We start from the raw sequence: 24,803 nt of genomic DNA on the forward strand, positions 1-24,803 counted from the left end.
AGATGGCCACGGCCTGCTGTAAGTTTATAAACTAACAAACTACTGCTATAAATTAGCAAAACAGGCCTTAGTTTACAGACTAACTTTAGTAGTATAATTTCGTCCGGAACACCACTTTAAAAATTGTAAATCCATTTACAGTATCTCACAAATGTGAGTACACCCCTCACATTTTTGCAAATATTTTATTATCTCTTTTCATGTGACAACACTGAAGATATGACACTTTGCTACAATGTAAAGTAGTGAGTGTACAGCTTGTATAACAGTGTAAATGTGCTGTCCCCTCAAAATAACTCAACATGCAGCCATTAATGTCTAAACCGCTGGCAACAAAAGTGAGTACACCCCTAAGTGGAAATTTCCAAACTAGGCTCAAAGTGTCAATATTTTGTGTGTCCACCACCATTATTTTCCAGCACTGCCTTAACCCTCTTGGGCATGGAGTTCACCAGATCTTCACAGGTTGCCACTGGAGTCCTCTTCCACTCCCCCATGAAGACATCATGGAGCTGGTGAATGTTAGAGACTTTGCGTCGACGCACAGGGGCTCACTGCTGTCTATTTTGTGTCAACTTTTTGTTCACATCATATACTTACGACCGTCATGTTTTTATTGTATGTTTTTAATTCTTTTTCTACTAGACTTGTCTTTTATGACTCATTGTTAATAAAGTATCAATTTTACTATAATCTCGTCCATTTTGCCTATAAAGTCCGATCTAGAGCCCTGTTGGCTCATAACCATTTTTTTCTGCAGATCCATATCAGTCACAATAAATCATGCCCGGCGAACCGCCAGGAGAGAAAACCCTTTGACCAGCAATATGATCCACTTTCTATGACTGCTATGAATGAGAGCTAAATGTAAACAAAGGGGCACAGTAAGCCTGTGACATCATTGACCAAATATAGACACATCACTGGATTACAATTAAAAATATGTGTGAATTCTGGGTGAAGGTTGTGTAAATCTTGAGTGAAAATAATTATGAATTGACCCCTCACAGTCATGTATAGCAAAGAAATATCCATCATGTTTATTTTTTTGTAATAAAACCTTAACAGAAATTGAAAGGTGACTCATGTTTACAATAGTAATGCAAAAAAACAAGTACAGCCTTGACTAGAGAGCCAATTCAAAATTATCAGAAAACCTGCAGAAATGCCATGTCCAAATGAGTGCCCTCATAAATGACAAACAAGCATTAGGGAATGTTAGTCTAGCACAAGACTTCAAGTGCACCATATCATGTATCTGCTACTAACTCCAAGTGCAATATAGGTCTTGGGCCAGGTAACACAAAACTAAGGCACTTATACTTCATCTTACAGTATTCGTAATTCTCTCAGTATATTTTTAAGGACAGTGATTTCATTCTCCTTGTGTTTGTCAAATTAATAGAGTAGTTTAGCATGTCTGCTAGATATACATTAAGGCAGCAAAGATGTGCTGACTCTGTTATGGCGAAGATCAACTCTGCAGTGCATCACATAAGCCTTCTAAGTACAGCTTGAGAGTAGCTGAATGCACTGACACAAATCTAACAAGAGTCTCTCTTCTTTTGCTTCTCATTTTCCTAACAGAGCTGAGACAAGAATCAAGAAGGACAGCAAGCTCAAGGCATAGAACCAGGCATATCAGATTAATCATTTAACAAGATAAGATTGCAACTAGCATAGATGGAAAAATATCTTTTAAAAACTACCCTGTATAGTCTGCAGTAGCTACATTTTTGAAATCATGTGGCAGCCTTCTCATCTATTATTCAAAGTAAGAAAATAAAACATGTATAAAAAAAAAACTTGAAGAGGATGCACTTAAAATGGATTTGTAACAAAATGTCTGTTTTGTTTCATTTACAAGCGATCCTCCTCTGCCATGTGGCTAGTATTTGATTGTCGCTACTTCTAAATACAGTATATGAATTGTACGAGCTTACTGAATAGTCTTTATGTAAACTTTAAAGTCAAGTAAGCATGCTGCTGCCGTATTGGCCTCATATCTGTATTTCTCGGATACTTATAATCCATACTTACAGTCATTGACGTGAACTCGGGAGGGTTGTCATTGACATCTGTCACAGTAATGACAGCAGTTGCTGTGTTTGAGAGACCATATGTTGGGTTTCCTTCCATGTCTGTGGCTTGAATTATTAATGTATATCGCTGCACTTTCTAGAAGACATAAAGCTGCATCAGTATTTGTTTAAAGACCTTGACGGCATTTCAAAAGAGCAGTACAATATTATTTGAATTGCATATAATTTACATGCTGAGCTATAGCACTAACCACCAGAACTATCAACCTTTTCTTCATATTTATTGAATGCATCATTGTAACATGTAGTAGGGGTTCATTTTTTCTGGAAAACACTGCTAAAAAAAATAGCGCTAATAGCCTGTATTTAAAGGGTCAGTACTCCTAAAACCGATATTTAGTTTTTGTCACATGTTGGAGAGTTAAACCACCTGATATAGAACTCTACTGTTGAGATCTCTTTGCATAAGTTCCTTAATCTGCACACCTCATGTGGTCATTGTAAGGGGTTCCCAATTTTCATGTTGGTTTTTTGTAAGTTACTGAGTAGGCAACAGTAGCTGCTGGAACACAAAGTTGAATGGGAAAGTCCACTAGTGAACCATATCAGGTAGATCTTACAGCTATAGTATCTAAAACATGTAAGAATCCAAGGGCTTATCTAGGTAATCAGGCTTCACTTATAACTAAAAGAATACCTTTTGGTGGCCTTGTCCCCCTTTTTTTATAATAATATATGTTAGAGAAGTGTTTCTCAACCATTTTTCAGTCAAGGCACCCTTTAAAATTCCACACAGTCTTGAGACACCCCATTCTAAAATGTTTAAAAGTAAACAAATAGATTTACATAATGCAGCAACATCCACACATGTAGCAACATTAGAGATGATTTATTCTTACAAAGCCTTCCAGTGTTTGTCTTCTCTTTCACTCAGCTAAAGTGACCCCAGTGCTGATGGAGAGCAGCAGGATAGTGGCAAACCAGGTGCAGGTGCCTGATGTACTCCTTATCAGCCAATTACATCATTGGTTGTTAGGATGCCAGCAGCTGACCCCTACAGTGCCCAAGGTTGTAATGCTGTGCAATAAAAACATTTTTGATCCCCTTGCTGGCTTGTTGACAATTTTTGGTCAGTTTGGGGCAATTTTTAAGCATTTTTCCAAGGCACCCCTGAAGAACCCAGAAGGCACCCCAGGGTGCTTAGGCACCCTGGTTAAAAAAGGCTGTGTTAGAGTGATATGAACACCACTACAAAATAATCAATTATAGGCACGTTTTGGAAGAATTACCCTAAATGTGTAATTACTTAACCTCCCTGGCGGTATGATTATTTCGGATTTTAGGTGCTGAAAGCAGTACAATTATTTTGCATGGAAATTTAGCGTTTTATATTGTAGGCCTGTAATTCTTAACAATAACACACTTAAATCTGTCCAAACAAGAGTCTAGTAGATATCCCGGGTATGATGAAGTTTGAAACACAAAAACATAAATTATAATATAATAAATAAATATAAATAGTTAAAAAAATAAAAATAAAATAATAATAATAAAATAAATTTCCCCACGATTCACTATCGCTCAATTCTGCAAGTGTTCTAATTTACTATCGCTGTTTTCTAGCTGATCTAAAGCCACTTTTGACATAAAGGGACACTTTTTGGTTGCTATGGACAATCTCCAGTTTCCAGGCAGAAAGAACAGTATATATCATATAAAACTGCATGCAGGGCATAGGCCAAAGCACTGGGGACAAAAGGGATGTGAAATAATTTCATACAGTACTGTAATCTGTAAGATTACAGTACTGTATGTGTTATGATTTTTACATTTTTTTAAATTTGCTTCCAGGCTCCGCCCCCATGCGTCGCGCCACTCGCAGGCAACAGAGCCTGGCACAGAGAGGCTTCGGAGGAGACAGAGCCCGCAGACAGCGCGGGGGGACATCGCAGGATCCTGGGGACAAGGTAAGTAACGCCGCACCAAGATCCTGCAATGTAATCCCGAGTGTGGCTCGGGGTTACCGCTAATGGGACTGAAATTTAACCCCGAGCCACACTCGGGATTACCGTCAGGGAGGCTACACATTGCTTTTACATCCACTTTAGCATTAGGCTTGTCAATACAAATGAACTGGAAGTGAACCAGTTTATCTGTGTGGATGGCTGCTTTCTCTACCCTCAAACGAAATGCTTGCATTTTGAGTGTATACTACCTTTTATGGTAAATCATCTTTTCTTAAAAAAACAAATTATCTAGTCCCTTGCCGAAGTTCTAAGATTGATGTAAAACTTGTAAATGAATGAAACTTTTCATACAAGGACAACTTGTATTGTAGTGCTTTACTTCTTTACCTGAAAACATTATTAAGCTAGAGCAAAATATTCCAACTTTACGTACCATTTTCTAGAAAAGCATCCTGCATATTAGTGAACTGACTTTTTACGTAAAAAAAACTAATCATACTTCAGTAAGCAATAAGCTACAGACTGGCTAGTCTGATCTAGACCAATGAAAGTTGATTTTGGACTGGTTACTTTAGCTGTACAGTATGCATATGAATACTCTTCGTACTATGATAAAAATGAAAAGCTATAAGATACCACATATTTTTAACTATCCTTATGCCCCATACACACGGTCCGACATTGATCGGACATTCCAACAACAAAATCCTAGGATTTTTTCCGACGGATGTTGGCTCAAACTTGTCTTGCATACACACGGTCACACAAAGTTGTCGGAAAATCCGATCGTTCTGAACGCGGTGACGTAAAACACGTACGTTGGGACTATAAATGGGGCAGTAGCCAATAGCTTTCATCTCTTTATTTATTCTGAGCATGCGTGGCACTTTGTGCGTTGGATTTGTGTACACACGATCGGAATTTCCAACAACGGATTTTGTTGTTGGAAAATTTTATAGCAAGCTCTCAAACTTTGTGTGTCGGAAAATCTGATGGAAAATGTGTGATGGAGCCTACACACGGTCGGAATTCCGGACAACAAGGTCCTATCACACATTTTCTGTCAGAAAATCCGACCGTGTGTACGGGGCATTAGAATGAATATGTTATCACGGTTGCAATTAATCATTCCTAACCTTTACAATACAAACAAAATACAGGAAATATACTTCATTTAAACTTTATCATTTAAATATTCACACACGAGAAAAACACATACTGTTCAAATGTCAACATTTGACTTTAAAATCATTTTGCTCTTCTAACACTAATTACCAAGTTTCTTATAATTGTATACTATTCCTTAATTTGCTTTTCACATGAACTATTAAGCTATACATAAACATAAACTGACTGTCTCAGATTCAGCTCATTTCAGTAGCACAGGACTATGATCCTTAAATCTAGGGGTAAAGGTACCAATAAATTCAACCAATCTTGGGGAACTAGAGAATGGATGCATGCTTTTAGCTGACTGCTACCCCATGATAAGGAAGCACTGCAGGTGTCTGCTTATACAATGGGATCTAAAAGTGCAATTTTTATCACAGACAGGCACACAAAAACAAAATGCAAGCTCTTCTGGTACTTGGCGTACAACAACTCGTCCAACTGCTAATATCTATAGACAGCTTAGATCATTTGTTCTGATAAATGCCAATAATAATGTTTAAGTTGATTATGCACCATCGCATTACACCCTATCCTAGTGTATCAATCTTACTAGCAGGTCATTGAAATAAAAATCCACAGCAAAATGAGAGTCTGCAATATAGGCAAAGCCTAAAGCAACAGGTAATGATAAGAAACAATATGAGGATTCTGCTACCCACAAATGAATGTCAACCTTTGTTTGTGTTAAATGGTAAACTACTAAGAAACCTATACAATGAATAGGCTTAAATGAGAAACAAGTGTTCTCCTTTTGGCTGACAACATAATTTAATGATACAATTTCTCCCATAAAAAGCTTGGTTGAACAATAGCTTGTCCAAAAAATACTAAATAAATATAAAAATGGAAAAACATTTTTAAATGTAGTGTTCGCATTGGATCATATTGTTGTGCAAGCAACAGCAAGGCCATCAACCTGCTGTTGTTCATATACCTTTGGGAAACAACAGTTATTGTTTCTAGCTGAGGATCTGGAAAGCTCATAACTGCCTGGAGGAAGTGATGTAACAGATTTCACCAGCAGGTGGCACTGGTGAAATCTGAAATAGGGATTTAGGCTATATTGAAAAGGAAGTAGGCTCCTGATCTAGTTCTAAATTCTGATTCTAAATCTAAACTAAACAAAACACAAAAAAAGAAACAAAAACTAAAGTACCTTTAAAATATGTATTATTTTACATTTAAATACGTCCTTTAAATTTATTAAAATTATTGATTTTCTGTCATATGGAAATGTAATTCAGATATTTCATTTCAGTTTAGCAGATAAACCTGTATTTTCGCTTCCCTTTCTATAATCTCTTTTAAAGGTCAGTATGATTAAATGCCTTGGGCTCTATTCTATAGCTTTTTAAGTTCATCTACAGTATATCACTGTTCTCCAACAGGCAACCTACAAGAATATGGTTGTTAGTCCGCAAGCTTGTTTTATTTAAACTTTTTGTGAGATTATCCCCTGAAATTCTTTCCTTCAAAGCATGTGGTAATGTGAAACATGTACTTTTTAAAAAAGTACATTGAATAAGATTTTTACAAACCAAAAGCAAGTTAAGCTGTATCCCACTGCATGCAATCGTCCGTTAGTATTTTTTTTCATGTCTGCACTAAAACAACAGGGAGACTCTGGTTAGTCAGGAAATGCACAACCAGTTTGATCCCTTTCAGTTCTTCTAATGTAACCCCTTTGTATATTGCTACAAAGTTAGAATAATTTAAATGGAATTTCAGTTAGGTTAGAAATCACCTGCAAAGTTACATAAAGCAACAAGTTCACTTAACTACTTGCTCACGTCAGCAGCACATAATTACCATGCCTTTGCTCTCACCAACTCTGTAAGAAAGAAAGAAAGCCCTGTGTAAGCTTGAATTCATGACTAGGAGCTTTACCAGGGCTGAGATCTTTCTCCTCATTCTTATTTGACAGAGCTAGTCCAAGCATTAAGCACCAATTCTGTCACATGGGAAATAGGTGAGTAAATCTCATCCTCTCTGGTACCTGTAAATGGGGAACAAGAAACTTAAAGGGCAGCAACTCTCAGACCTCAGTGGACTTCTCAGCTCTGTCCCACAGCTTCAAGCTGTGTACTCAGTCAATTAGAGTAGCAAATATTCATATTTCAGCAGTCTATTGCTGGGAGTCTTCTCTCACTCTAAAGTTGGCTATACACTGTTCACATTTTATCCAGTTTCTGATGAACTGGCTGAAATTTGCTTAATCTTTTTTTATCTGTCGGTCCCCTCCCACCCAACATCCTTTGAATGAAAAATCATAAGAGCTGGACATAAAATTGTCAGCTAAACAGTGAATGCATCCAATCAGATGCAGACGCTGGCTTGGCACTCTGACAGCTAATGCTGGCTGTCAGAATACAATAGGCCAGAAGGAAGATTTACCAGAGAGCATTACAATACATATAATAAATGAATAACTTACCTCTCTATCAAGTCCTGCTGCCAACGTGATAATATCTCCAGTTTCATTGTTGATTGTAAACATGTTAGAAGAAGGAGTATCCGGCGTCTGAGATAAAATTTTATATCTCAGCATACCATTTGGTTGTCTTTCATCATCACCATCAATGGCTGTAAGGGTCATTACATAGGAACCTAGAGCATAATAAAAACACAAATAATTTGAATTACAAAGCAATCTGTGCAATCAAATTAGTTACAGTGGGTTCAAAATAAAACTTCTATTTGGCATTTTTTTTCAAAAAATGTACTTCCTTTTAAAAGAATTTTACAATCTGTTAAGAAATTGTTGATAAAAGATTAAAATAACTCACTTTTGTGAGTGACATTCCTTGTTGGAGGAATATTATAAGTCCCTTGACAGAAGTTCTTTCAAAAATTGTGGATTGTGGACCATCACAACCTGTCTGAGATTGCTGTACTCATGTTACGATTCCTCCCTTTTGTTAAGTAATAGGAGTAATTGTTATCTTTTGCTAAATAATTGGGGCTCCATCATGTACTGTGTTAGTTCCAGCCAGTGGTTCAGCATAGACACCTAAAACTTAATGGGGGTTCTTGGTTTGAAGGCTTTCTGCATCCTCCCTGGACCCAAGATATAATGAGATCATATGGTTTAGGCAGTGCCTGCCACCAGGCAGGTCTGGCTGATGTGTTTTAGTGCCGGTTCACACCAACACGATGTGGAAACCAGCGCGATTCCAGTGCAGGTTCCCGCATCACATAGAACTAGCAAGCAGTGTCAATAGAAAGTTAATGACACCCCCAGATTGGATCACATATTGCAGTGCGAAATGTGAATTCGGACATGAATCGTATCGCATGGGTGTGAACATCCATGCGATCCGATTCTGGTGCAGACAAAAAAAAATGGTCCTGCATGATTCTGGTCCGAGTGCAATGCAATTCAGGCACTGGAAGAATGACTTAAAATCATTGCTGAGGCACCTTTCTGTAACCTGCGAACCTGGGGCACATTGGCAATGAAAGGGGGTCCTGCCACTCTATGGAAAGGTGGCCAAAAGGTTTTTCTGCAGCACTTCATCACAATTGCTTACTCTAGGATGGCAGCATGAGATCTGGCACTTTCCTCTTGCGGCCAGTCAGTAATGCCCCCTCTCCTCTAATGCTCGAATCCTGGGGTCCTTGCTCAGGCACTGCAGCATGAATGAGCCCATTTTCAACAAAATTCTTGCAGCAGAGGATCCCAAGTCCTCCGTGTCTTTGAGGACAAAGGTGTCCCCAATGACATCTCCTGAATAAAACTCCTGGGGTTTGGGAGAGGTGAAATGTACCCCTGGAAGCCTGCCTCATGTCCTCTTCCTCCTCACTCTGGACCCCAACCCTTCTCTGCCTGTTGCTGCCTCACAGGGATAGAGTCAGTTGTGAAATAAAAGCCTTCTGGGTAAAAATGGGCATCCAGACTGTAGTGTAGTACAGGCTACAAAGTCACAGAAGGGGGAAGACTCCACCAGCTGCAATGAGAGCAGTTGTAAAGCCAGCAATTTTTGTCAAGCTGACATTGAGGCACTGAACATGGGACTTGTTGGGCTACAGTATTTTGTTCTTCTGCAGCTAGGAAAAAAAGGCCTGTCTGGTTAGCGATGATTCTAGAAATGCTGGGGTGGCGTGTTTATTTGGAGACTTAGATTTAAGCTTCTACTTGGTAAGGTTTAAGCTTACACTTGGCCCTATTCTGTGTGGTTGGATGCTGACCCTCTTTCCCCTTGATATGCCATAAGTTAAGCCTCTTAAACCCCTTGTCAGACTTCTAAGTGATAGCAGTGACCTGAATTGGTGGTGCAGTGTCAGCTGGTGGAATATAGCAGCTGCTCCTTCCACTTCAATACAAGCTGCCCCTGGATGGAATCATGTCTTGGTGTTGTTGTGCCTCTCTTCACTTTCCTCCTCTAAAATCTCTGGTACCAGGGTGCGGTCTGCAAACTCATCATTCCCACCTCATTTTTAATGCCCACTTAAATGTAAGCTGTAGGAACATCAATGTCAATTGCTGCTCCACGCCTGTGGTCACCTCTCTTTATGCTTCTAGTGCTCTTTTCTTCAATAATCTGATAAAACCCTCTCCTGCATCAAGGGACTACGCTGTGCTTAAACAATTCAATTCAATCCTTCATGCCAGTTTGCAGAGCAATGGCAGGATTGGCTGTTGAAGAGGAAGAAGGGTATCTACAAGCACTGAGGTGTTGCAACTACATGGAGGAAAGAGTACAGAAGTCTCTTGCAGCACAAGGGTGTTGGAGCCACAGGAAGCAGGAATGCAAAGGTCTCTAGTAGGGCTGGGCTACTGGAACTCACTGGAGCACAAGGATGATAGAGCCTCCTTGAATACAGGGATGCAGTACTCACTGTAATAGGGCGTACACACGGTCGGACTTTGTTCGGACATTCCGACAACAAAATCCTAGGATTTTTTCCGACGGATGTTGGCTCAAACTTATTTTGTCTACACACGGTCGCACAAAGTTGTCGGAATTTCCGATCGCCAACCACGCGGTCACGTACACCACGTACGACGAGACTAGAAAAGGCCGGTTCAGAACCAAGCACGGCACCCTTTAGGCTCCTTTTGCTAATCTCGTGTTAGTAAAAGTTTGGTGAGAGACGATTCGCGCTTTTTCAGACTCGTGGCTTTCAGATCGTTTTCTGCCGTTCAGTTTGTGCTTGTGGGTTTGTATCTGCTCTTCAGTGCATGCAAGCAAGTTCCGCGTGACTTAGTCATTGTATTCTTGTTCGTTCGTTACTGTTTTTCAGGTCGCTCTTCACAGGCCTTGCTGTTCTTCAGTGCGTTCTGTTACTTCATTCTGAGCAGCCGACCGTTTTCTAGCCATGTTTCGTATGCGTACTCCTCATAGAGTTCGTGCTGTGCGAGGGCTTGGTGTTGGGGTCCTGACCTTGACACAAGTCCAGTCCATGAACAGGGTGGGGAGGAGTTCATGGACCAAGAATTGGTTGCTTCAGCGTGACCAGTTCTCTCATATGCCTTTGCTCCGTGAGATCCGTGAGAATAATCCTGATGATTTCAGGAACTTTCTCCGGATGACGGACCCCGTGTTTCACCGTTTGTTGGCTTCGCTGACCCCCTATATCAGCAGGCAGGATACCTGCATGAGGCAAGCCATCACTCCGGAGCAGAGGTTGGTCGCTACCCTGCGGTATTTGGCCACAGGGAGAAGCCTGCAGGACTTGAAGTTCTCGACAGGCATCTCCCCCCAGGCTCTGGGGATCATCATCCCAGAGACCTGTTCTGCCATCATCCAGGTCCTGCATAAGGAGTATATGAAGGTAAGATTTTTATCCTTTTATATCACATTTTATTGTATTGAATGTTTGCTAATATCTTGTATTTCTTTCCTCATTCCCTAATTACCATGATTGGAATATGCTGTGAATGTCCCCTTTGTCCTCATGCATGCTGGATTTTTATGAAATTATTATTTTATGTCCTTCATACATATTTGCCCTTCACTAACCTCCCCAGCATGGTGTCTCCTGCCCTATATTCACCTCATGTAGTCACTTAACAATGTATTTTATCAGCTCCATAGTAGTGCTTTACCCCAAACACCCCCTAAAATGTTTTGAAATGTTATTTTTGATTTAAATTCAGGCAGAGTGCCAGAGGCTTTTTTTTTTGTGGTGTCCCCAAATAATTTTTTGTAACCCTCCCTCCCCCAACTGCTAAGTCAGCTGATACCAATTCTCTATCCTCAATCATCTATCTGCTGACTTTGCCAAACCCATACACACTATACCCATCTCTTTAGTGGTCAGATGTATGGATGAATTCCCCAAAGCATGTAGTGCAAGGGCCTGCCTGTATACTTTCCAATGGTACTCTTTAAAGTTTTTGTATCCTATTATTATCTTGATAGGTAATAGCAGAATGTCCAAATGTCCTCAAATGTGTACAATGTGTATTTATATCTTTGTATTATGACACTTCTTACCTGTCCAGTGGTCTGCCAATAGTGTAACTAAGGAGGGTCTGTTCAAAGTAATACCCATTATTTAGGCATTCATCTCTCAATGGCCCATGAGAGGGGTGGAGGGGGAATATGATAGGTGTACCTTATACTTTGGCCTTGTTAAATTCCCCTTAGTAAATGCTATCTGGAGGTTGCCCCTTAATGTTTGTGTATAATCTGCTTGCCATGTTTCAGAGTAGAAATAGTAATGTTTATTGTTTTTTCCTCAACAGTTTCCTTCCACGCCACAGGAATGGCAGACTGTGGCCTCCCACTTTGCCGAGCGGTGGGACTTTCCTAACTGCGGAGGGGCAATTGATGGGAAACACGTCCACATCGTCCCACCACCCAACTCGGGGTCGTACTATTATAATTACAAGGGGTTTAATAGTATAGTGATGTTGGCGGTGGTGTCGGCTAATTACGACTTCTTGTATGTGGACGTGGGGAAGAATGGCCAGATGTCCGATGGTGGAGTCATCGCCCAGACGGAGTTCTACAGGCGTCTCCAGAATGGCAGCTTGGACTTGCCAGCTCCAGAGGACAATGTGGAAGGACTCCCATTTGTGTTCGTTGCTGATGAAGCGTTTGCGCTGGGGGACCACCTGATGCGGCCATTCCCAATGAGGACCCTCACCCCAGAACAGAGGGTTTTTAATTACCGGCTGGCCAGAGCCCGAAGAGTGGTGGAGAACACATTTGGAATCCTGGCCAGCCGGTTCCGACTATTTCTGACACCCATCCATATGGCGGAGTATAAACTGAACCATATTATACTGGCGTGCTGTGTTCTCCATAACTTTTTAAGGAAACATTCGGCCAACTATGCTGGCTCAATTGGGCCTGAGGCTGGAATCCTACATCAAACCACACTGACGGTGCTTGAAAGTGGCCGTCCTGGCTTGCCCTCCCTGAGTGCCCGTGATGTCCGGTTACGCTACCTGGAGTTCTTTGTGGGTAGGGGGGCTATCAATATGCCAGACAATCTGTGAAGCCTTTTTATAATAAAAAAAAAAAAGAAATTCTTGGTTGACATTTACTGCTTGTGTTTGTTTTAGCTGACCCTGACAGAAATGTGTTGAGTCCAGAAAATGTTGTGATTGTGTAACCTTATACAAAGCACTGTTGGCTGTTATTTCCTAAATGCAAAAACACATTTCACTACAAGTACACTTGCAACTGCACTGAAACTGCACTTGTAGTGCAAAGAGGATTTGCCCTTAGGAAATAACCCCCATTTTTGCTGAAAACAGCAATTACATCACCCCAAAAGTGTTGTATTGTAGTGTTGAGACAATAATCCATACATTCTTGAGTAAGCAACTTTTTTATACCTGCACAATCACATGTGCATTTACCAAAGGTTTTTAAAACAAACCAACATGTTTGTTGTATAACAATTTTTGCAGTAGCATTATCAAAAATCGAAATGTCCATTTCAGATAAAACAGGCCTGTGTAAAACCAACAAGAAAGCCAAAAAACTTGAACTTACAAAGTTCACATTAGGTAAAACCTGAAGGCTATATCAGACATCAGTATTTAGGAACTGGGTTTGATATAGCGTTCAGATGGGGGAAATCACCCCTGCAAAAGCCAAATTTGGAGGATGCACACCAATTTACGAATGTCAACATGTGCTATCTGCCATCAGGGGGGATCAAGGGACGTGTTTTGGGGGAGCAAGCCCTTCCTCAACGCTACTTTATAATTGAGGAAGGGGTTGCACCCCAAAAACGCGTCCATTGATCTCCCGTGATGGCAGATAGCACATGTTGACACACTGTGTGCATCCTCCAAATTTGGCTTTTCAAAACATTGCAAAAAGTTTTAAAAGACTGGACCACAATCCAAAAAATGATTTTGTGGGGTTTTAAATTCGCCCCAAAACATTAATGATGTTATTATTTTTTTTAATCACATCATTGATTTTTTGCTGTATGTTTTGCAGTTCTACATTACACCCCATGATCTCCCCGATCAGGATCTGGGCACTTTCTGATGTGAAACGTTCTGGATCCCTCACATCACGATCACCTAAAAAGAGAGAAAGAAAACAAAAACAGGTATCAAAAATCTGCCACCATCCATCTCTTTTACCTGAGCCTGTGGTCTCAGACACTCACCTGTTGTGGTGCCAATCTCCACCACATCTTCTTCTTCCTCCTGCTCTTCTTGGGTTGGTGTTAGTTCCCCTTCTTCCAGAGGTGGGGGGTCTGTGGTCTCCTCGGATGAGGGGTGTCCTCCGAGTCTTTTCTCCCCTATGTAAAACAAAAATGGTATAATTAGCACACAGATATTTGATGGCAGAACTAGAAATAGGAAACATTGCTTGGAAGTGGGGTACAATTGTCTATTTTAGCCGAGTTCCAAGATGTCTTTTTTTTAATGCCCTTTGTCAAGCTGCAATACTTTACCTGTTTGGTACAAGCTTCACAGATGTAGCCCCCCCCTATAGTATACACTGGAGCACCTGTGTGCCCCCTCTAATAAAAATGGTGTTCTGGGGTCCCACACTAGTGCTCCAGTGTCCAGATGTGAAAACAGCTGCTCAGTGTCCTCTCCTTACACAGAATCTAGTTTGCATTTCATTCTAGTAACAAACTCATCTACACAAACAAATATTTGGCATCCAAGTAGGCCCAAAAAAAATGTGGGAAAATGCATATGGCCTAAACAATGGTGTTTTAGAGGCCGAAAGAAAAATGTTTGATACGAACGAATAATGGGCCCATGAACATTAAAGTTGCCCTTTTAAACGTTACAATTAATAAAAGCATATGAAGCAGTACGAACGGAATAAAGACAGAAAGAATAGGAACACAGCACAACTACTTACTTTTTTGCAGCACTCTCCGGATCTTTCGGTACTGCTCTGGCTCTCTCAATTTCAGGTCCGACCACCGCTTCCTGAGCTGATCTTTCGATCGTCGTACCCCGAAATTCTTCTGCAGACTTTTGATCACTTTCGCCATGATCTTGGTCTTTCGGATATTGGGGTTGGGGTAAGGCCCATACTTTCCGTCATAGTCGGACTTCTTCATGATGTCGACCATCTCCAACATCTCCCCAAAGGACATATTTGTGGCCTTAAAACGTCTCCTTCTGGATCGGGACGTGTCCGGATCCGGGCTTTCCTCCTCCTCCTCCTCGTTCCTGCAATTAGCACGCACCTGTTGTGACTCCGCCATGTGCTCTTCCCCCACTGCGCCGAAGGAAAAGGGGCGGGGAATAGACTAGAAAGAACGTCAGGGGCGGGCGGAGTTACACGCATGCGCAGTGTGTATAAAGTGTAACACGTGTGCGTATTATGTACGATCTGTGAGCGGAGGAAGGAGCATTGGACGTGCCGATCGTAAGAACGAAGGTAAGAGACAAACTTGTGCCTATACTGCTTCTACATTGAGGCCTATATTGTAACAAGATTAGGAGAGTTTTGTCTGACATTAGGCTTTGTCTTGTGTTGTGTCTTGCAGTGAACATGGATATGCTAATGAAAGATAATGACTTCATGTCAGTATTCCTAGATATGTTAAGGGAGCTGCCCTGTCTGTGGGAGATTAAACACCCCCATTTCAAGAACCAAGCAAAGAGGAAGGCAGCACTGGTGCAATTGTGTGAAATTGTGAAGCAGGTGATCCCCACGGCAGACATCACCTATTTAAAGATATTAATTGGTGGCCTGAGGAGTACATATCTAAGGGAGCGCAAGAAAGTCCAGGATTCACAGAGATCCGGAGCAGCAGATGACATCTATGTCCCCAGGATATTGTACTACGACAGGCTGCATTTCCTGGCAGGCCAGACTGAACCCAGGCCATCCCTCTCCAGTCTTCTTTCCACGCTTCCTTCCCCCCCGGCTGAGGCTTCTGACGCCCAACCTGGGCCTTCCAGGCCACAAGTGGAGGAGCCCAGATTGAGCCAGGTATAGCATTCCTCTAAATATTTCTGCTTGTCCAATCAATGATGTTAACTAGATGTTAGTTGGGAGTACTAATTTAGGATTGTGATTGATGAAGCAAAAACTAAAACCATGTCCCTTTTTCATACACAGGGAAGTCTCAGCCAGGAGGTGGCCGGGCCGAGCCGGCTGGCTGATCTGCAGGTCCCTCCACCCCCCCTGGAAAGAGAAAGTGGCAGTAGGAGGAGTACCCTAGAGGAGGCTACCAGAGGACTCTTTTGGAGGGCTACAGAGGTCCTGGGAGCACCACAGACCGTGGAGGAGGACATTGCTGCCGTCATTGCCTATAAAATGTAGAGGATGGAGGAGGGCCAACAAGCCATGTGTGAGGCGCTCATATTGGAGGCTCTTAACAAAGGTATGAGGGGCCAAATGACAGCTCAGACACACCTTTGCGATGGTCCTCCTCCTGCAGGTCCTCCTCCTCGTCCTCCCTCTCCTCCAGGTCCTCTCAGTCCTCCTCCAGGTCCTACTCCTCCTCCTGCCACATCTCCAACAGCACAGCCACAGCCGGGAAGGAAGCGTGAAAGGAAGACCAGAAAGTGAGGACCCTGGATCCAGTCTGGTTGGCCAACAAATGCAGCCTCTTGTGGTACCACAGCCTGGGGACACAGATGCCATCTGCTGCTATCCTGATCTCTGCGAATTCTGGACCAGACTGCCCTCCCTTACATATGGACTCCTCAGGCCACCAATTTTGATGTTCAAGAATTGATGTCTCCCGTGGGGGTCCCAGGCTTCGCTAATTTCTCATGTTGATCCAGTGTCGCCTTCCTCTTTGTTTGGTTCTGATCCCTTAATAAAGGATTTTTGTTTTGAATTATACTCTCCTATGTGTTTTACTTCAAAAATGACAGTTTGTTTGTGAGGATTCAGGTACATTTCAAATATACAATGTGAAATGAACAAGGGACACCAACAACAAACAATCTCCTTGAGATTAAATAATAAAAGATATCAATGGTGTTGGGGTAACTTGACACACAAAACACACACAAAAATAATCCGGAGTAAAACTAAAAATAACATTGAACAAAGATCAGCCTTTGAAAAAATCCAAACATTAAATAAAAAAAAAGGCTTAAAATCCCAAAAAAAAAAAAAAAAAAAAAAATTCTGTCAGATGTGACAACTAATAACAATATATTCAGGGAATCCCAATAAAAAAAAAAAATAAAACTTTGTGAGAAGTCTGTGTGAATATGAGCAGCAAAACGACTTAATTCTTGTCACATTATAAAGAAGTAGAGAGTGCGCTGTATTAAACCATTTTTAACATTGCAGCGTGACGAAAGTGCTGTATCCATTGCGAACGCTAAGTTTACCAGAACGAGCTGTTCCGTCTTGGAATTTCTTCTGAGCATGCGTGGCACTTTGTGCGTCGGAACAGGCCACACACGGTCGGAATTGACGCGATCGGATTTTGTTGTCGGAAAATTTTATCTCCTGCTCTCCAACTTTGTGTGTCGGAAAATCCGATGGAAAATGTCCGATGGAGCCCACACACGGTCGGAATTTCCGACAACACGCTCCGATCGGACATTTTCCATCGAAAAATCCGACCGTGTGTACGGGGCATAACACAGACAGGATTGGATGAGTAAAGAAAATGCGGGTGCACAGGGGTCCCAGTGGTAAGTTAGGAGACTGCACATTGAATACACTAGGAACACACATGAATCATAAAGAATGCAGGTATGCTGCTTGTAACTGGATTGCACAGGAAACACACTGGAGAAAGAATACTAAATGGGGTTGGAGTGCACAGGGAAAACATTGAAACAAGAATAGTGGATGCAGCTGGAGTGCATAGAGAATACAACAGATATAAGGTTTAATGGATTCAGTGGGGTCTCAGCACAGGACAGCAAAGGATAAAAAGAGTTTCTGGAGGTTCAGGAATGCAGGGATTGTTGGAGCTAGCATTTACTAGGAAACACAGAGACTTGTGATCAATTGGAAACTCAGAAGCAGGGTCACTAGGAAACTCAGGTTTATTGGAACAGGAGCCTGTGGCTAAAGAATCAACCTATTGCTCAGGCAACCAAAATGCCTACCCTATGGGGCACCAGCCAGGGTCCCTAATCAATGCCATCCACTCACAGTGTCCCTTATCAACGCAGTCCCCTCACAGTGTCCCTAATCACAGCAGTCAACTCACAGTGTCCCTAAACACTGTCACCCACTCAACTTGTCCAAACTCACCACCACCTCAGTTTCAGAGTCCCTGATCCCTGCCACCCTGGTTACTGTGTACCTGATCACCACCACACCAGTAACTGTTTCCCTGATCACTGTCACACCAGTCATATTGTCCTTGATCACCACCACACCAGTCATATTGTCCCTAAACACTGCCACATCAATTATAATGTCCCTAATCACCTCCACGCCAGTTGCAGTGTTCCTGATCACCGCCACACCAGTTACTATGCCCCTGATCACTGCCATCCCAGTTACTGTGTCCCTGATCACCACTGTGACGGATCTCAGATACCCCTGCTTGGCATCTCCGCCAGACATGTGTCTCCTGTCCTCCAAACGCACCCGCAGCCTGCAGACTCGCCATAACCAGCCCTTAACCCCTCAATCACGAGACAAGCCACACAGATGTTGAGGGTTAAACACCCAGAGCATAAACTCTTTATTAAATACAAAACATCCACCTTTAAACACAGTTAGGGACACTCCTCTTAGCCTTGTCATAGAGGGGGTAGGGGACAAGGAAGAACCAATGGAAACTCAACACTTGTATATTCAAACTACAGTTTAAACACATGAAGGGATTATGATAAGCAGGCAGCCCCTCCTTACACATCCCCTGCTGGGATGTGTCTTCAGTCCAGACCTTTTGTCTACATGCCATGACCCAACACAATTAAACACAGCAACAAGGGGGGGGGGATGTAGCATTACATTACATTATCTCAATGCCATTTTGTCCCTGAATCTCGTAGCCCCACGCTTTGGGAATGCCGCCATCTTGCATATGCCTTTATCAGTTAAAAGTACATTGTTTGTGGAATAAAAGTATATATTTAGCCCAGCCGTGCCAATAGGTTTAGGTAGCCTGAAACTACTCCACGAGCCCAGCCACAGATTCTGCATTCACCCGGTTCCGATGAACCGGCGACCACGGACACAAATATCTGGAGGTGGCATCTTCCCCAGGTGGCGGGAGGCGGCAAATAGCCCTCCAAATCTAACGTTCTCTTCTGGGCCATAGTCTGTGGGTAGGAGGCCAGCCCACAGCCCCCTTCAAAACACACAGTGACAGTGGGTTCTGTCACAACCACCACACCAGTTACTGTTTCCCTGATCACTGTCACACCAGTCATGTTGTCCTTGATCACCACCACACCAGTCATATTGTCCCTAAACACTGCCACACCAATTATATTGTCCCTAATTACTTCCACACCAGTTACAGTGTTCCTGATCACCGCTACACCAGTTACAGTGTCCCCAATCACCACCACACCAGTCATCTTGTCCCTGATCACCACACCAGTTACAGCACCCCTGATCACACCACACCAGTGTGGTGTTGCCTCTGCCTGCTGCCTGTACTAACTGTTTAATGACCTTGTTTCTGCCTTTTAGTTCATCACTGGTAGTAAAACACGGTGCTTAGAACATAAGAAGACAGCAACGGAGAATGAAGCTGAAATGTTTAAACAGCATTGGCCAATGCATGATGCTCACAGATGACTGGACACATTTTTAAAAGTGATAGTACTGACTGATAATATGAATGTGTATACATACAGTGGAAGAGATACAATGTGTTGCAACAAAACCAGCTTATCCAAATTGTAATGGAAATTTTAAACAAGCGATGCCTCTGTTGTTCGTCACAATATAAATTAAGCTATACTTTGAGATTCTACTGACAGTTGCTGCTTGATATTGCTGGACAATGTCCTGATGAATCTAAATCACTGTCCTTGATAAATAGAACTGGGTATGCATTCACAATTATGCAAGTATCGGCTAGACTTAAACATGGCAGTTTTTATTTTCCATATTTCTGTACTATATCCACCATATAAGCCTCGGGACTCCTGGCTTCAGGATAGCGGAGACATATCATTTTATTCATTCCATTCAACTAGTTTCACTGGTTGATCTGTGCCAGATGCCTATGTGTCAACTACAAACATGAAGGCTTTACAGAATGAGCATGAGCATATTTATCTATGTTGCCTACGGCAACTGAAATTACAGCACAGCCCTTGTTGGTATAAGCATCAGGACAGGAATATCTATTGTGTATATACAGAAAAATCCACACACCTAGTTTCTAGATGTTGTAATTAATAGGATTCAAACAGGTTTCAGTGCTGTGGGATTACTTTTATTTCAAATATTACCCCAGGGAATCAATGGAAGTTTGTAATTCTTTGCTTTAATTCATTATTTAGAGAAAGCGACTTTACAATAGCACACTATAATATAATTAAAACCAGAAATATTGGTAGTTAAAAATCAACACACACTGTATGTTAAATGAGAGATAAAGACACAAATGTAATTTAGAAATTTAGAAGTATGTAGCAAATGTAATTTTTTTAAAGCTGAATTCCAGAAATTCTGCTACTTTGTAGAAAACGCAGGCACACTATGAGTTACATCCAGGGAGGTGCATAACATCTCCTGAACTTAACTCTGTTATTTATATCTGATAGATGTATGGCTCTGGTGGAGTATACACAGACACTTGGGGCTGTGAGAGAGGAGAGAGAGGCAAACAGAGCAGCTATGCCCGCTCCTCCCCTCTGCTGCCTATTCTGAAAAACCTATGTATTTTATGAATGGGTTGATATAACACAAAGGCTTCTGTGATTGGGCAGGAGGAGGGGGTGCAGGCATAGCAGCTGCACTGAATCTAATGCTGAGGATGTTTAGACCTTAAACATCAGCTTCGGGCTCCCGGAAATACAGTGATAGCTGTCTTTAAGGAGTGTATTAAAACTGTCAGGTGTAATTAATAGAGATAAGCCCAGGAGATGTCATGCACCTCATTAGACTTATCCCATAGAATACCTTCACTTTTTTTTACAAAGGAGCTGAATTTCTGGAATTCACCTTTAATGTATAAAATAATGTATGACATCAATAACTGCATCTAGACTTTAAGTCCCATTTATAAATCAACTTTATGGCCTAGCCGTGCCCACACTATTGTTATTAAAAATAATCCTTCAGCATATTTATAAAGTGTGGCAATGTGCTTAACAAATATGATTTTTCACATCACTTGCTTCAGGATTCTTACAAAAGCGAAACACCATTCATTCTAATTAAAAAAGTGCTGGAAGGAACTTGTCACATATTGACATGTCGTTTGATAGGGCTCCACTCCTATCCCAGAATTTTTTATGCAGCGTTATGTACATTGCCTTGCAAAAGTATTCACCCCCTTGACATTTTTTGTGTTTTGTTGCTTCACAACCTGGAATTAACATGGATTATTTGAGGATTTGCATCATTTAATTTACAGAACATGCCCACAACTTTGAAGATGTTTTTTTTTTATTTTTTATTGTGAAGAGAACAACAAATAGGACAAATTAACAGAAAAAGTCAATGTGCATAACTATTCACCCCCCTAAAGTCAATACTTTGTATAGCCACCTTTTGCAGCTAGCACAGCTCCAAGTCGCTTTGGATAAGTCTAATATGAGCTTGCCACATCTTATCACTGGGAATTTTTGCCCATTCCTCCTTGCAAAACTGCTCCAGCTCCTTCAAGTTGGATGGTTTGCGCTTGTGAACGGCAATCTTTAAGTCTGACCACAGATTTTCTATAGGATTGAGGTCTGGGCTTTGACTAGGCCATTCCAACACATTTACATGTTTCCCCTTAAACCACTCAAGTGTTGCTTTAGCAGTGTGTTTGGGGTCATTGTCCTGCTGGAAGGTGAACCTCTGTCCTAGCCTCAAATCACACACAGATTGGTACAGGTTTTACTCAAGAATATCCCGGTATTTAGCACCATCCATCTTTCCCTTAACTCTGACCAGTTTCCCAGTCCCGACTTCTGAAAAACATCCCCACAGCATGATGCTGCCACCACCACGTTTCACTGTGGGGATGGTGTTCTTTGGGTGATGTGATGTGTTGGGTTTGCGCCAGACATAGCGTTTTCTTTGATGGCCAAAAAGTTCAATTTTAGTCTCATCAAACCAGAGCACCTTCCTCCATACATTTTGGGAGTCTCCCACATGCCTTTTCGCAAACTCAGAATGTGCCATTTTGTTTTTTGCTGAAAGTAATGGCTTTCTTCTGGCCACTCTGCCATAAAGCCCAACTCTATGGAGCGTACGGCTTATTGTCGTCCTATGTACAGATACTCCAGTCTCTGCTGTGGAACTCTGCAGCTCCTCCAGGGTTACATTTGGTCTCTGTGCTGCCTCTATGATTAATGCCCTCCTTGCCCGGTCCATGAGTTTTGGTGTGCGACCATCTCTTGGCAGGTTTGCTGTTGTGCCATGTTCTTCCCATTTGGTTATGATAGATTTGATGGTGCTCCTAGGGATCATCAAAGATTTGGATATTTTTTTATAACATAACCCTGACTTGTACTTCTCAACAACATTGTCCCTTAGTTGTTTGGAGAGTTCCTTGGTCTTCATGGCAGTGTATGGTTGGTGGTGCCTCTTGCTTACATGTTGCAGCCTCTGGGGCCTTTCAAAAAGGTGTGTATATGTAATGACAGATCATGTGACACTTAGATTGCTCATAGGTGGACATCATTTCACTAATTATGTGACTTCTGAAGGTAATTGGTTGCACCAGAGCTTTTTATGGGCTTCATAACAAAGGGGGTGAATACATACGCACATGCCAATTATCAGTTTTTAATTTTTGAAAAATAGTTTTATGTATCTATTTTTCTAATTTTACTTCACCAACTTAGACTATTGTGTTCTGATCCATCACATATAATTCATATTAAAAAAAAAACATTGAACTAAAGGCTGTAATGTAACAAAATAGGTAAAAAGCCAAGGGGGGTGAATACTTTTGCAAGGCACTGTAGAAAATACACTGAAAAGTACCAAAGACTGAACAAACCAAACCCAAAATTTGGGTGAAGTGTGGAGTAATTACTGCAATGGCCTGTAGAGAGTTATGGTATGTTATGTGGAAGCTATCAATAGAAATCAGTTCATTTTTATTATATACAATATTTAATATTGTTTTAGTGGGTAAGGTGTGCAGAAGAGCAGTGTGAAAGGTATGACACTGGGGGGTATGTAAAGAAGAGGATTGCAGAGGGTATGATGGTGATCAGTATGTGCAAGAGAGGGGCAAGAAGTGTATAATGACAGGAAGTATTTGTAAGTGATTAATGGCAGAGGTGTAACTGTGGACAGTGGAGTGGACTGGTGGGGGGCCAGACAGGCAATGTGTGAACAATGCAGAGTATAAGTCAGCATGCAGTATGTACAGGAAAAGAGTGTGGAGGATATGACAGTGGTAGTATGTACAGGAATGCAGAGGGTATGATGACAGGCAATATGTACAGGCGATAAATGTTGAGGGTATGATGGCAGACAGTAGGAGGAGATTGGTGGAGGGTATGACAGCAGACAGTATGTGCAGGAAAGGAGCAGATGGTGTTACAAAGAGCAGTATATGCTGGAGATGCATTCAGAGCATTTGACAGCTAGTGTTGTATAAAGAAGAGGAGTGCAGAGGGTTATGTTGGCAGGCAGTGTGTGTGCAGGAGAGGAGCAAGGAGCATGTAACAGCAGAAAATATGTACAGGAAAAGATGTGAATGATACAGTGTAGGCCGGGGTGTGATATGTTGTTAGCTGGGGTTTTTGTTGTTAGGGGTGGTTGGTTAGGTGACTGGAGAGTCAGACACTATAGACAGTTGGTATGGCAGCTGGGGTGGGATTCTCATGAGCATGGAGCAAGCTGGTATGAGTCTGGGTGGGTGGAGTTGGGTGAGTTGAGGGTGATAGGGTGCACTCTTATCAAAAGGGGGCATTTTGCGAGTGGGGTGTACTGAATGGGAAGGAATGTGCTGTGCTTGGGGGGAAAGAGAAGTGCACTGTGAAGTAGTTGGGTAAGAATATTTACTCTGTGAGTAGGGAATGAATGTACACTGTGAGCAGGATGGGAGCATGCCAGGGAGGAATGTGTGCACTATGAGATGTGGTGAGGGCACAGTGTGGGCATGCATATGGAAGGTGTATGAAGAAGAGCTTTATGCAGGGGATACATGGAGACATGTGAGAGGGGGAGTTTACGATGGGAATGTGCTGTGAGCATTGTTTAGAGGGGGGAGGGGATTAGGATGGCCATTAAGATATGTGCAATACATCTGTCATAAGGGGACGAGTTGAGGAGGAGAGAGATGTGTCAAGGATCTGCTATGAGGGGGAGGGAGAGTTTTATCATTGATTCTCTGATCTGAGGACACAGGTGTGCTGCTAATCTGCCCTGGCAAAAAGGAGAGATGTGAGCTGAGATGGTACTGCTGTTGAGTCTCATGGCTCCACTATCCTAAAGCCTCAGCCTTTCCTGCTCACACAATGCTAAGATGTTGGTTGCAGGATTTCCCAGAGCCAGGCAGAGCACAGAAGGGAGAGAAGGAGCTCAGCAAGCTTTACTCCCAGTGCTGCAGCTTCCACATAGCAAAACAAACTCCAGGCTCTCTTGCATTCCTATCCCAGTGATGTTACCCCCAGACTCCCTCAGAGCCAAGGACTTGTGCAGCAGACAGTCTGGGAGCTACAGAATTGAGTTGGGGATGTAAGAGAGCCTAGAGTCAGGTTTTCTTTGTAAGCGTGAAGAGCTGCAGCACCAGAAGTCAAGGTTGGCCTGTGTGTGTGTGTGTGAGTGTGTGTGTGTAGGATCAGCTTCCTGGCAAGGTAAGACATTGGGCCTCACTACTGCTTGGAACTGACGAGTTAGTAAATAATTGGGAAGGAGGGGTGAAGTTCTGCTTTAAATATTATATTATATTATTAAGGATATCAGTTGGATATCAGTTGCTCTAAAAGGAATGCATAATATTTTGTGCATACATCTTTTCATCTATTTCTTATGTTCAGTACAAAAGAAAAAATAATCGTTTTATTTCTATACATTATTACATATACTAAATATATTTCATATTTGCCATTTACAGTTAGCTTGCTGTGCACATGTGTTAACTAATCACCAAACAGTTTACTTCTATA

General features: G+C 41.9%; 1 protein-coding gene across 2 annotated transcripts in view; it reads right to left on the reverse strand.

Annotated features, from left to right (window-relative positions):
* CDH2 (cadherin 2) overlaps positions 1–24,803 on the reverse strand; it is a 425,329-nt gene that overhangs the window by 70,479 nt on the left and 330,047 nt on the right. For both annotated transcript variants that reach the window (XM_073631511.1, XM_073631512.1), the window contains exons 7-8: positions 7,617–7,789; positions 2,041–2,178 (exon numbers count right to left, since the gene is read on the reverse strand). In XM_073631511.1, the coding sequence (XP_073487612.1) occupies positions 2,041–2,178; positions 7,617–7,789 (311 nt within the window). The remainder of the gene's footprint in view (positions 1–2,040; positions 2,179–7,616; positions 7,790–24,803) is intronic.

Source organism: Aquarana catesbeiana, linkage group LG05, assembly GCF_042186555.1.
Source record: "Aquarana catesbeiana isolate 2022-GZ linkage group LG05, ASM4218655v1, whole genome shotgun sequence".
NCBI classification, from domain to species: domain Eukaryota; kingdom Metazoa; phylum Chordata; class Amphibia; order Anura; family Ranidae; genus Aquarana; species Aquarana catesbeiana.